The following is a 13253-nucleotide window of genomic DNA, read 5'->3' on the forward strand; positions in this document are numbered from 1 at the left end:
ACGTCAACATGCTGTCGGGGTGGAGGGATGGGGGGGGGGGGAGGTGGGCTTTTATTCAGCGACCGAGGGGAAAAAAAAAAACCATCGAGTGACCAAGTGGGGAGCGGAGGGTCGGTCGCCACATTCCCACACTCACAACGCCAAGAAACCCCGGGCCCGCTCGCCGCAGCCCGGGAAGGCCGCGCGCTGCCCCTTCCCGCAAACCAACGCGCCGCGGCGGCGGCGGCGGCCATGCGCGGCCCGGCCGGTTCCCGCGCGCCCGGCCGGGAGCCAGGAAATGGCTCCCGCTCGCCCGGCCGCCCGGCTGCCCGGCCGCTCACGCTAGGCCGCGGCGCATCCCGGAGGGAGGCCCCCCGCCGCGAGCAGGCCGAGCTCGCGCCCGCGCGGCCTTTTTCCGCCCCCAGCCCGCCCCCGCCGCCGCCGCCGCCGCCGCCGCTGCACCCCGCCCGGCCTCGCCGGCCCGTGCGCACCTTCTTGATGTTGTAGAGGCGCGTGAGCATGCCGACGCCCCGGTCGTTGAGGATGGTGAGCTTCTCGGCCAGCTTCTGCTGACTGGGCTGCAGCACGGAGCGCGACATGGTGCGGCCGTCGTGGCCGCCGCCGCTGCCGCCGCCGCCGCCGCCGGGCGCGCAACTCCCCGGCTCGCCGCCTCCCTCAGGCCCGCCGCCCGCCCGCCCGCCCGCGACCTCCGCCTCAGCGCGGCGCGCCCATGCCGCGCGCCCACCCGCGCCGTGACACAGCAGCCGCGGCGCTCGCTTCCGCCCGCCGCCCTTCCGCCTCCACCCGCGGCGCTCTCCACCCCAGAACCCCCCCCACCCCACCCGGGCCGCCTTTCCCGGCTCCTCCGCTAGGTGTGGCGGCGGCGGCGGCGGCGGTGGCGGCGGCGGCTGAGAACGAGGCGGCTTCCCCGTAGCCGGGACCGGCGCTCGGTCACCTGATCGGGCCGCGCCGGCGCCCCCGCGAGGCCGCCGGGAGAACTGCGGCCCGCGCTCCGGGGCGCCCCGCCCGGCCTGGGCTCCCGGGACCCGACCCCCGGCCGGGCCGCCTTCCTTCCTCGACTTCCCCCGAAAGTGGCCTCCGCTCCCCGCCCCACCCCAGGACCCGCGGCGGCGGTGGCGGGGCCGGGAGGGTGTGTTTCGGGAGACTGTCCCCCGAATCCCCCACCCCGAGAGGGGGCTGGCGGCTCGGAGCGTGGTTTTCCTCCCACGCCTTGACAGACGCTCCCGGGAGAAGGCGGCAGATGTGGGCTCCGCTCGACCGGCGTCGCCGCGCCACCTCCCGGGCCTCGCTCCCGCCTCCGGCCGGCTTTCCGAGGAAGGAGGTCGGAAGTGAGGACGACTCGAGTTCCTGAGATGATCAGAATAGAGAATTATCAAGGGCCGGCACCCATCCGGAGGAGACACGAATTAGGGCTCTGGCATGTGGTAGGCAAAAAAAATAAAAAGTGTTTGTTCGGTGAAGGAGGGTTCGCCCCCAGCCTCCACCTTAAACCCCAGGCCTTTCTGGAAGCAATCCTACTTTTACACACACACACACACACACACACACACCTACCTCCCTTCGCACTCCAGGTCCACCCCTGATCACTCAGGGTTTCAAACATGAACAAATTGTGTCTCCACGTGAGTGACTAGAGTGAAAAAACTTCCACCGCAGGGGACTCAGGTCACTTGGATATTTGGGGCTTTAACTAATATGAGCTAATTTTATAATGTATTCATTAACTTAAATCAATCATAAAATGCCCCACCACCTTAAATAAAAGGCAGTCTGAGGCTAATAAGGTACGGGATTCATCAAAGCAACTTTCGAATGAAATGTAACAAATAGTTTCCAAGACATTTTAAAAAGCTACTGTATCTGCTATCTTACAGATATCCACCGGAGTACACAGAATAGATCTTCCTTAAGGATTGTTTTAGAGTTCTAGTCCCACAAAAAAAAAAAACAAAAGTTTATCTGTCAGTGTGCAGTATACATAGAACTGCATGCCTTCAATGTATGTATTCTCTCTCTCTCCTTTCCTGCTCCTTTCTCTCTCCCCTCCATCTCAGAAACCATCTGTTGAGCTATTTACTCTGTTATTAACTAATTGGGAAATTTAATTTACTTAGCTACTTGCCAGGCTGGTAGCTAACATTTAAATTTACCAGAGGCTGGGGTCGGAACCCGAGACAATTAAGAGGAAACTGGGAAGGGAAAGCTGCTGTGAATTTGGGGACAGCCAGACAAGAAAATGTGAAGGCCCTGGAGGTAGAAAGCAGTATGTGTCTGTAGGGAAACCAGGAATCAATTCTGTCTCGATGAGTAGCAGTATTTTTTTTTCAAGATGCACTTATTTTTATTTTTTGTGTATGAATGTTTTAGCGTACATGTATGTTAGTGCGTAATGTGTAAGCCTGGTACACACAGAGTCCAGAATAGAGTGTCAGATCTCCCGGCACTGGAGTTATGGACAAGTTGTGTTAGGTCCAAATCAGGCCCCTGAAATAGCAGTGCCACTGAAAATGTCCTAAATGACAATCTGGGCTCAGCTCAGGCGGAACTCTGACTATCTAGACAGAGCAAGAAAATGACACATAAATTTGAACAGAATTCTTATTCTTCAAGAAAGGCTATCATGTTTCCAGATGATCTTTTGTTTCTTTGTGGTTTGGGGTAGAAAGGGTTGTTGTTTTATTTTGTTTTGTTTTATAATAACATCTCACTATGTAGCTCAGGCTAGTCTTGAACTTTTGGTGGTTGTCTTAGTTACTTTTCTAATCTTCGATAAAATACTATAACCAAGGCCACTTATAAAAGAGCTAGTTTAATTGGGGGCTTATGTTGAGAGCGTTAGAGTTCATGACCATCGTGGGGGACGTGGCGGCAGGCAGGCATGGTGATAGAGCAGTAACTGAGAGCTTACATCTTGATCCTTAAATGTGAGGCAGAGAGACCTAACTAGGAATGCCATGAGCTTTTGAAACCTCAAAGCCCATCCATTCCCAGTGACACACCTCTTCTAACAAGGCCACACCTCCTAATCCTTCCCAAATAGTTCCGCAACTGGGGACCAAGTATTCAAGCATGAGCCTATGGGGACATTTCTCATTCAAACCACCACAGTCATCTTCCTGCCTTGCCTCCTGTGACTGCTGAAATTACAGGCATGTATACCATGCCTGGTTTCCATATGAGCTTGAATACTTGCAGCTGCTTGTACCTTAGAGTATCCAATAGAAGAAGTCTGTAGATACTCATTGCCTTCCTCAGGGTTGCTGTTGTAGTAACTACAACAGTCACTGTCCTATTGCTATGAGGAGACACCATGACCACGGCAATTCTTATAAAAGAAAGCATTTATTAGGGCCTTGCTTACAATTTCAGAGGTTTGGGCCTTTATCATCATGGAAGGGAGCATGGCATGGTGTGGCAGACTAGTGCTGGGGAAGTACGTGAGAACTACATCCTGATCTGAAAGCAGAGGGAGACTCCAGGCTTGGCACGGGCTTTTGAAACCTCAAAGCCTACCCCCAGTGACACACTTCTTCCAGTAAGGCCACACCTCCGAATCCTTTAATCCATTTCAAATAGTGCCACTCTGGTGACTAAGCATTCAAATATATGAGCCTAAGGGGCCATTCTTATTCAAACCACCACAGTTACCATTGCTATGATGAAACCCATGACCAAAGCAACTTGGAGAGGAAAGTGTTCATTTGGCTTATACTTCTACATCCCAGTCCATCTTGAAAAGAAGTCAGGACAAGAACTAAAAGAGGGCAGGAACCTGGAGGGAGGAGCTGATTCAGAGGCCATGGAAGAGTGCTGCTTACTGGCTTGTTCTTCATGGCTTTCTCTGCCTGTTTTCTTTTTCTTTCTTCCTTTTTTCCCCCTTTTATTTTTGGTTTTGTGGGTTTCTTGTCTTTTGTTTTTTTGTTTTTAAGACAAGGTTTCTTTGTGTTGCTGTAGCTGTCCTGAAAATCCCTCTGTAGACCAAGTTGGCCTCAAACTCACATAGATTCACCTGCCTCTGCTTCCTGAGTGCTGGGAATAAAGGCGTGTGCCACCGCTGCCTGGCTTCAGCCTGTTTTTCTGTAGAACCCATAACACCGGTCCAGGAGTGATTCCACTCACAATGGACTGGTACCTCCCACATCAATCACTAATTAAGAAATTGTCCTACAGGTTTGCCTACAGCCTGATCTTATGGACATATTTTGTCAACTAAGGCTCCTCCTCTCCAGTGACCCTAGTTTGTGTCAAATTGACATAAAACTAGCCAGCACACTAATCTTACTTAATTTTTATACAACTAATTTTCAGACAAACTAACCTGACACTGTAATAAGCCAAATCCATTTGAGTAAAAGACATTAGGGAACCACACACACACACATACACACACACACTAAAAAAAAATCAAAGTTATTTTCATTTAATCAAGGGAATTGAAGAGATATCCCAAACAATATAGGTTATAGCCATTGTCCTTGGTTGCCTCACAGAGCTTAAAGGTAAGATTCTATAGCTGAAGACACCACACATTTCAGATATAGGACTATAGCTGAAAGTTTTCCTGTGTCCTGCCTGGCCTGTGGTCAGGACAGATCTATCTCACCCACCAGTCCTGCAGCCGCTCGGACCCAAGTAAACACATAGAGGCTTATGTTATTTTTAAACTATGGCCATGGCAGGCTTCCTGCTAGCTAGCTCTTATATCTTAAATTAACCCTTTTTTATTAATCTATGTTTTGCCACATTTTCTGTGGCTTTATCTGCATCCCATTACATGTTGTTTCTTGGGTGGCTGGCTGGCGTCTCTCTCTGCCTTCTTCCTGTCTCTCTAATTAGAATGTCCTGACTAACCTTATTCTGCCTCACCATTGGTCAAACAGCTTTATTTCTTAACCAATCAGAGCAACACATATTCATAACATACAGAACAACATTCCCCATCATAGGACTTCAAAGAATTGAGCTGGAACTGATCTGAAAGCCTCCTACCTGAGGACTGGCCCTCATAATATGGGAAGGTATACAAGCTGACAAGAAAGAAAAACAGTCTTACCCAGATATAAAGCCTACCAACCACAACAAAGACCACTATAACAAGATATCCCCAAGGGTGCAATAGTAGCACTTATGTTTTGGGGGTAACCAACAATTATCTATTTGGACTTAAGGTCCACTCAGTAAAACAGAAGTCTTGCCCAGTACTAGACCCTAGCTAAATAACTGGTTGGAGAGGTCATAGACCCTAGAGAAGACCCTATTACTGCAGTTTTTCCAAACCAATATAATTTCTAACTGCATCCTAAATATTACTACTTATACCCATAGACAAATGTCGCTCTCATTTCTCATCAAAGAAGCTTCTTTAAGCAGTAGGTAGAAACTATGGCAGGGAGTCACAACTGGTGAAATGCAGAGAATAAGTGGCTGTGGGGTACTCACCCCCAGTTGACACATCTACAACACTATCTCTACATTGAAAGCTCAGGAAACATTGTGGAGGAGAGAGTAGAAGGATTAAAAGAACCAGAGGGACCAGAACATCTGCTGTGAGATAGTATCTTCTGGATATAGTTGGGAAGCTGCACACTGAAATCTCAAAAGTATGACCACCTAAACAAGACCTGCACAATGATAACACCAATTGACATGCCATTGTGGGTTGGGGAAATTTCACAAGACTCTACCCCTAAATGAAGAGCTGCAGTCAGTTAATTAATGACTGCTGGGAGAGGGAGAATTAGTCCTCTCCACAGATGAGCTCCCTGATCGGGAATCCAATTCCAAGTGTTCAGCCCTAAACAAATACACATGCAGGCAACAGCTCAATAGTGTGTGTGTGTGTGTGTGTGTGTGTGTGTGTGTGTGTGTGTGTGTGTACAATAATTGATTTGAGGCCTCTTGGGGGATGGGTTTACTGCAGCAAAACTTGATTTTTTTTTGTTTTGTTTTGTTTTTCGAGACAGGGTTTCTCTGTGTAGCTTTGTGCCTTTCCTGGGACTCACTTGGTAGTCCAGGCTGGCCTCGAACTCACAGAGATCCACCTGGCTCTGCCTCCCGAGTGCTGGGATTAAAGGCGTGCGCCACCACCGCCCGGCAAAACTTGATTTTAATGATAATAATTTTTTCAACTAATGTAATCTCTGTATTAAAATAAAATAAGGTAGAAATTAAGTTAGTGTTTATTAGAAACACTTATACTATGTGTCAAGTTTTAGTAAGCACACTACCTATCTCAAGAAGAAACATTTGAGATGTTGTATAATCTTGTTCTCTCTCTCTCTCTCTCTCTCTCTCTCTCTCTCTCTCTCTCTCTCTCTCTCTCACACACACACACACACACACACACACACACACACACACACACACCTCCCTTCCCTTCTGTCATTCTAACCTTTCTGTTTACTTTTCTTTCCTTACAATGCTGGAGGATAGAACCCAGGTCCTAGATGAATGTTAAGCAAGCACTGTACTATGAGATAACAAAACTGACATGTAGATAACTAATTTTCAACTGCAGAAGGGCCACCCCATTGACCATAGCAGATCTGGTATTGAATCCCTTTTCTTATCTGACTCCGAAATTCATGCATGAAGTTTACTGTAATAGTACTAAAGATCAGTTGGGTAAGATTGTATCTTGTTTCATCTGGTCAACAAGTATCTACATTTTCCTCTATAGTCCCCTAACCCCATCCAATCTCCATGAATGTTTCCTTCAGTTCCCATCCTTCAATTCATAGCTAATGAATGTCTGACCTATTTTTGACAGGTACAACACATACATAAGCTTTGCTTTCTCCGGAAACTACAGAGAATTGTTTATGTAATGCTCTTTACTAATTATGAAGGGGTTTTCTTGATTATGTATTTTATTTTATTTTATTTTATTTTATTTTTATTTTTTTAACATGGAAATTGCATCCTGCAGCCCCATAGCCTATGGAGCTTTTCTGTGTTGTGGGAGATTTTTGTTTTGTCATTCACTGTATTTTGATCCTGTTTTTCCATCCCCCGACTTTTCCTAAATCCTCCCCACCTCCTCACAACTCAGCTTCGTGTAATCTATCACTCTCTCTCTCCCCCACTCCTTCCCACCCTCAAAGCAAAAATCAGTTTCCTCCAATGGAGTGCCACTGAGGACATCAACCACACTCTAGGGCAAGGAGTGGTTGGCCAACACAAAAGAACTCCCATGTTTTGCTTCTGTGAAATTTTGCTTTGTTTTGTTTTGTTTTGATTTTTCTTGTCTTACTGGCTTTTTGTTTGTTTGTTTTGATTTTCCTTTTTTGTGAAGACTCTTTACGGTTTTTTAAATCAACTAGCTGACCCAGCCTATTGTGGAATATTTGTACACTGTGTGAAGATGTATTGCTGTAATTTTTGTAATAAAAAGCTGAATGGCCAATAGCTAGGCAGGAGGTATAAGTGGGATTTCCGTTGAGAAAAAGGAAGAGGAGAAGGAATTGAGGCTCACAGAAGATGCTAGGAGAAGCGGAGAGGAAACAGGAGGTGCAAGATGAGAGAGAGGTAGTGTCATGTGATAGAATATAGGTTAATATAAATCGGTTAATTTAAGTTATAAGAGCTGGTTAGGAACACTAGGCCATAGGTTGAGCTTTCATAATTAATAAGAAGTCTCCATGTCATTATTTGGTAGCTGGCTGGCGGGATAGAGAAAGACTCCTTATGGCATCCAATGTGGAGGTACATATTTCCACATAGAACCTGAGAAAGCTTTTTTTTTTTTTTTTTTAAGTTCCAAACATGCAAACACAGAGCTGAACTGGGCTTCCTAGTCCCGCAGTGTCTCAGGCCACCTCGGCTACAGAGACATGGCTCCCTGCTGCTGCCTGTGGGCTTGAGCCAGTCAGTGCCCTGTGTGGAGCTGCACAGCAGGTTTGCGGCTTGGCTTGCGCTGTCAGAGAAGGCTGCAGGTACACAATAAAGCGGTCCAGACCGAGAAAACCTTTAAACAGATGCAGTAAAAACGAGTATAGACAGTCATAGAAAAAAACAGTTTAAAAATAATAAAGTCTTTAAAGTAAGAATAAAGTAATAAAAAATAATAAGCCACATAAGGATGGGAATTGTGCAGGACATCTGTGTAGGCAGAAGTTTCTGTCCTGCCCACCAGCTCCCAAATAACCAACACAGAGGCTAATCTTAGTTATAAATACTTGGCTGGTAGCTCAGGCTTATTACTAACTATCTCATAAATTAACCCATTTCTATTAATCTATGTATTGCCAACTGGCTCATGGCTTTGCCTATCCTCCAGCATGTCTTGCTCCCTCTGGGTCTCCTGGCAACTTCACTGACTCTACCCTTCTCCTTCCCAGCATTCTCAGTTTGGCTGTTCTGCCTATACTGCCTGCCTGGCTACCGGCCAGTCAGTTTTTATTAACCAATGAGAGTAATATATATTCACAGTGTACAGAAGAATTATTCCACAGCACATCTGGATCCTGTATGGTGCTTTGTTGACTTTGAATTTTTTGAATGCTGATGAATGAGCAGCTGCTGCTGAGAGTCATTGGATTGCAGAAGGGACTGCTGAATTAAACTAGCCTATATACTTTAGAGATGTCTTAGCTTCAGAATAGAAGACAGGAAATGTGTTGCATTGGGGAAGATGTTATGTCTTTGCTTCTACAGGAAACAAAAAGCTATGGATTCCTTCAAAGTTAATAAAGATCAGATTTGACCAAGGGAGACCTCCTGAGGATCTTGGCCACAGACATGAGGGAGGAAGACAGGAAAGACTATGGGACAGGTGACATATATGCTGATCTCTCTGCATGAGAACAGCTCTGAGACTAGATGAGACATGATAAATCTTGTTGGCTACAGAATCCTCCTGACTTATTATTATATGTCATCCTTTCATATGACATGGATATAGAGGTTTGGCTATATAATCCAAATAAACTTATACAGTTAACAAATGACTTTTACCTGCTCAAACATAGAACAAAAAAAAATCATCTTTAGGTGACTTGTGCACACTGCACAATCCATACTTGTGTTAATGTGTGTGTGTGTGTGTGTATTACCTTTAAAAATTGATATGTTTTCAGAAAAAAAGGGGACCAACACCAATGAAGACAAGTAGCCCAGGTGATCCACCCTCTCAGAATTCCTCTGTTACAGTGTCCTCAGAGTTCTACATTCAAAAAAATGCAAAGCTGCTAGCTAAGATGTCCAGCCTCATGCACTATTCCAGCCAGGACTTCAGATAAGCCCTGCACTTTACTTTACACAAATATTGGACAACAAATGTTATTGATGGTTTTCCCAGAACTTGACCATTTTCTCAATTTTCTCATGGTCCCCTAAAGATGCCATTGCCTCCAGACAACAAGAAGTAGTCTAGAGAACACAACCACATTCCCAAGAGGTAGGGTAGGTTGGTTTTGTTCTTTGGTAGGTTATGGATGTCTGTCATTGTTCAGGAGTGGTTGGTTGCAAATTGCTATTAATCATGGTAAGGGAGAGAACAAAGCAAGGGAGGTTGGATTCGTGGATCTCTTTCTGAAAAGAAAAGGGGGGAATATAGAAATTATAGGATAAAGGTAGATTATTGAATCTACTTTCAAACTAAAAAAGCAACTGCCAGTCTCAAATAGTTTACATTGGTATGGACTTTCGTATAGTGATACCAATTTAAGCTTATTTTTGTTATACTATATATATGTTTCTACTCTTGTTTAAGCCATTTTTGTATATTGATACAAATTTAAGGTTATTTTTGTTATACTGCGTATATGTTTTTATTCTTGTTTAAGGTATTATACTGATGTAGCTCATTTAAAAATATAATGTAAAGTTCTGGTCCTTGAAAGCTATTAAGGATAATAAAGAAAGACAGGTTAATAGTTAGTCGTCTATAACAAACTTGTAGTCATGTTAGGTATTTTTCAATGTGAAACAGATATATTTTAGATAGATAGGTGCTTTTCATGACATAAGGCTTTTCATGACAGTGAGACACATCTGCTCTTGGCAGCACCAGTTTACTTCAAAAAAGGGATGATAGTGATTGAAGAACCTCCATATGGAGTTTGCTTTCTGGATAGGTGCTTTTCATGACATAAGGCTTTTCATGACAGTGAGACACATCTGCTCTTGGCAGCACCAGTTTACTTCAAAAAAGGATTATAGTGATTGAAGAACCTCCATGTGGAGTTTGCTTTCTATGTGGCAGTTAGCCACTAGGCAAAGAAACTGCCCTTGCCTCGACTGCTGACAGTATGCTCTCCAAATTCAACAAGCAGGAAACAAAAGAAGGCAACTACTGAACTTTGCCAAGACCAGGTAGGGCAATTCTTCTAAATTCCTGCTTCACAGAAAAAATCTGTCAGATATACTAAGCCTGTAAACCAAAGATGGATGCCCCAGTGTTGCAGAGGAAACTTAGGTGACTGTCCAGGCATCCAGCTGTTTCTGTCATTTCTATACTTTTGAAAGTTGCTTACTCTGCATTTCCTGTTTACTCAGATAATATTTTATCCTTCTTAGGTCTTTGATGGGGTTGAAGACCAAATAGTTATAGTTACAGTTTTCCTTGTTACACAATTCAGAAAAGAGACTTATGTAAGAGATGTAAAATGCATAAGGTTGAGAGACATAAAAGCTTAAGTTGTTTATCTAAGGAAATGTTTTTAGGTCTAAAAAGATATTCTTAGGATGGTAATACAAGTTATGGTAGAAAGTAGTTTAGATATAAAACTTTGTACTTACTAAGATAGGATAAATAATGGAATACTTTCTCCAAATTTACTAAATACACATGGACTGGAAATTGTGAATGTAATTCTTACCTGATGGTTGTTCTTTTTTGTTGTTGTTGTTTTGGTTTTGGTTTTTCAAGACAGGATTTCTCTGTTTAGCTTTGCACTTTTCCTGGAACTCACTCTGTAGCCCAGGCTGGCCTTGAACTCACAGAGATCCATCTGGCTCTGCCTCCCGAGTGCTGGGATTAAAGATGTGCACCACCACTGCCCAGCCAATTGTTCTTATTGTATATAGTTTTACTATGTTAGAGTTAAAACTTTCCCTTCTTATTTAGACAAAAATGGGGAAATGTTGTGGGATATTTGTACACTGTGTAAAGATATATTGTTGTGATTGGTGTAATGTGGGAGCCACAGTGACTCCAGCTTGTGGCTTGATTCCATCTTGACTTAAGGTCAGAGAGTTCAAGCTTGTTTTTTCTCTCAAGGCTGAATAACAGGATGTTTGGCCAAAGGCATGTTTACTGGATGTTTTGAGAATTAAGTATGTGTTTATGCATGTTTGTTTCTTGAACCATGGTAAGAAAGTCTTTTGCCTCGCTTGCTTTGGGTATAAAAAAGGCTACGAGAAATAAATTCAGGGCTGCTGCTCACTGAGAGCCCTCCCAATTCTATCTTCTGTCTCTTGTCTCTTTCTTTCTTAATCTTCACTCCCCTATTCAGGTGCTGTTCGACAGGACGGCTGGTCCTGACAGTGTAATAAAGAGCTGAATGGCCAATAGCTAAGCAGGAGAAGATAGGCGGGATTTCCAGCAGAGAGGGGAAGTCAGCGGGTTCAATCTAGGGGCTCGAGAGACACCAACCAGAAGTAGAACACGTTGGACATACAGGACAGAGGGAAGGTAACTGAGCCAAATGACAGAATTTAGATTAATAGAAACAGGTTAATTAAGTTATAAAAGCTAGTTAGAAAAAAGCCTAAGCTAAGGCCAAGCTTTCATAATTAATAATAAATCTCTATGTCATTATTTGCAGGCTGACAGTCCTGACAAGAAAGCTTACTACATCAGCCCTCTATTGTTTCTCTACATAATAAAAGGACAGAAAACTTGCTGGCAGCATTTCCATGAGTGCTTAGGTTAAAAACCCTTTGATTAGGATGTCTTCAGTCAAAAGTGATAGTTCCCTGTTCTTAAAGACAAATCCAACAGTTTTCCTTCTATCAGACCTCAAACTAGATACTGCTAGCTCAAAATAGATGGTCATATTTCTCCTTGAAAGCACCCAAGACTAGAGTAGTAGACATATATTAGTTACATATGCCATTCATCTCTTCCTTTGGGCAACTGCTACATTCTGCCAAAATGGAATTCAGAGAGGAAAAAAAAGTGGGGCAAACTGTGGGAACAGTCAAGCAAAAGAATAGTAAACTAATGAAGTTTTTCCAAAGAATGTGTTTAGTGAGACTGTAATGTAAACAGAGGAATTAACTCTAGGCAAAAAACTATGGTGCAGTATGGGAGGTTTTATTATAGTTTTAACATTTGTCCTAGAAAGGACAGATAGTAAGATGCATGCTAAACTGTTACTGCAGTTTCTGTTCTCCAGCATGGCAGAGACTATAAGATAAGAGATTTACACCACTAAAAATGATCAAGAAAGAGAATTAAGAAAAGATGGTGCAATGGTATCCTAGTATCTGTAGAAAGTGGAGTAAGGAGTTAAAACTCAGCAGAGAGTGCAACACAGTATGACGGAAGAGTAACCAAGACAGCCTACAGGAAACGCAAACCATCTCCAGCAGTCAGCAGAGGAGATGCCAGAAATAGAAACCATACAAAAAGATAAAAAAGAAAGCAATGAAAAATTAATTACAGCCCCAAGCTTAATCATTCCCATCCAGATAGTGTCAGCTTACAGCTTACTAGATCTTCTGTGATATACCTCATACATACTTACACTTCCATACTGCACAACCAAGGTCCAGTTTAGATTCCTTTTTAAAAATCATCCAAAGAACTTCAACTTTTTCTATAGGAACAAGTCTGACCCAATGAACAACTTAAGTACATGATTGTTTTTTAATTTTCCTTGTTATTTTCATAACATAAATGACTCATGAGGTTTTTATTTTGTGTATGCAAATAGCATGTAATGGAATCCATATCAGTGTATACAAATATTTATTGTACTTTTTGGTTTGGTTTATTTTTACATATTAGACTATATATCTGGCAATGAAATTGAAAGGAACATGCTTCTTTAGCATGTGTAAAGACCTGACCTTAAATAAAAATAAAATAATAAGACATGGATGGCCTCAATCCTCAGCACCTTATACACAATTATGTTAGATTGTAACATACAATTTTGGCAGTATTAATGTTGGAACAGAACTGGAGTTAGAATACAAGTTAAACCTGTGATAATCCCAACTCTCCACTGAAACAAAGGTTATCTGTTCACAGTTTTACATTTGGTCTATTCCAAGCATGAATGTTCTTTCAAAACTTGGGAGGG

General features: G+C 43.6%; 1 protein-coding gene across 4 annotated transcripts in view; it reads right to left on the minus strand.

The window, feature by feature from the left end:
* Nucleotides 1-660, minus strand: part of Nckap1 (NCK associated protein 1) — an 84991-nt gene extending 84331 nt beyond the window's left edge. Inside the window, exon 1 of one of the 4 annotated variants that reach the window (XM_076569772.1) lies at nucleotides 471-660. In XM_076569772.1, coding sequence (XP_076425887.1) covers nucleotides 471-578 — 108 coding nt within the window. In that variant the 5' untranslated portion in view covers nucleotides 579-660. The remainder of the gene's footprint in view (nucleotides 1-470) is intronic. The other 3 variants (XM_076569770.1, XM_076569771.1, XM_076569773.1) reach the window with 3 other exon arrangements.
* Nucleotides 661-13253: the final 12593 nt, after the last annotated feature.

The sequence above is a fragment of the Peromyscus maniculatus genome, chromosome 4 (assembly GCF_049852395.1).
Source record: "Peromyscus maniculatus bairdii isolate BWxNUB_F1_BW_parent chromosome 4, HU_Pman_BW_mat_3.1, whole genome shotgun sequence".
In the NCBI taxonomy this organism is placed as follows: domain Eukaryota; kingdom Metazoa; phylum Chordata; class Mammalia; order Rodentia; family Cricetidae; genus Peromyscus; species Peromyscus maniculatus.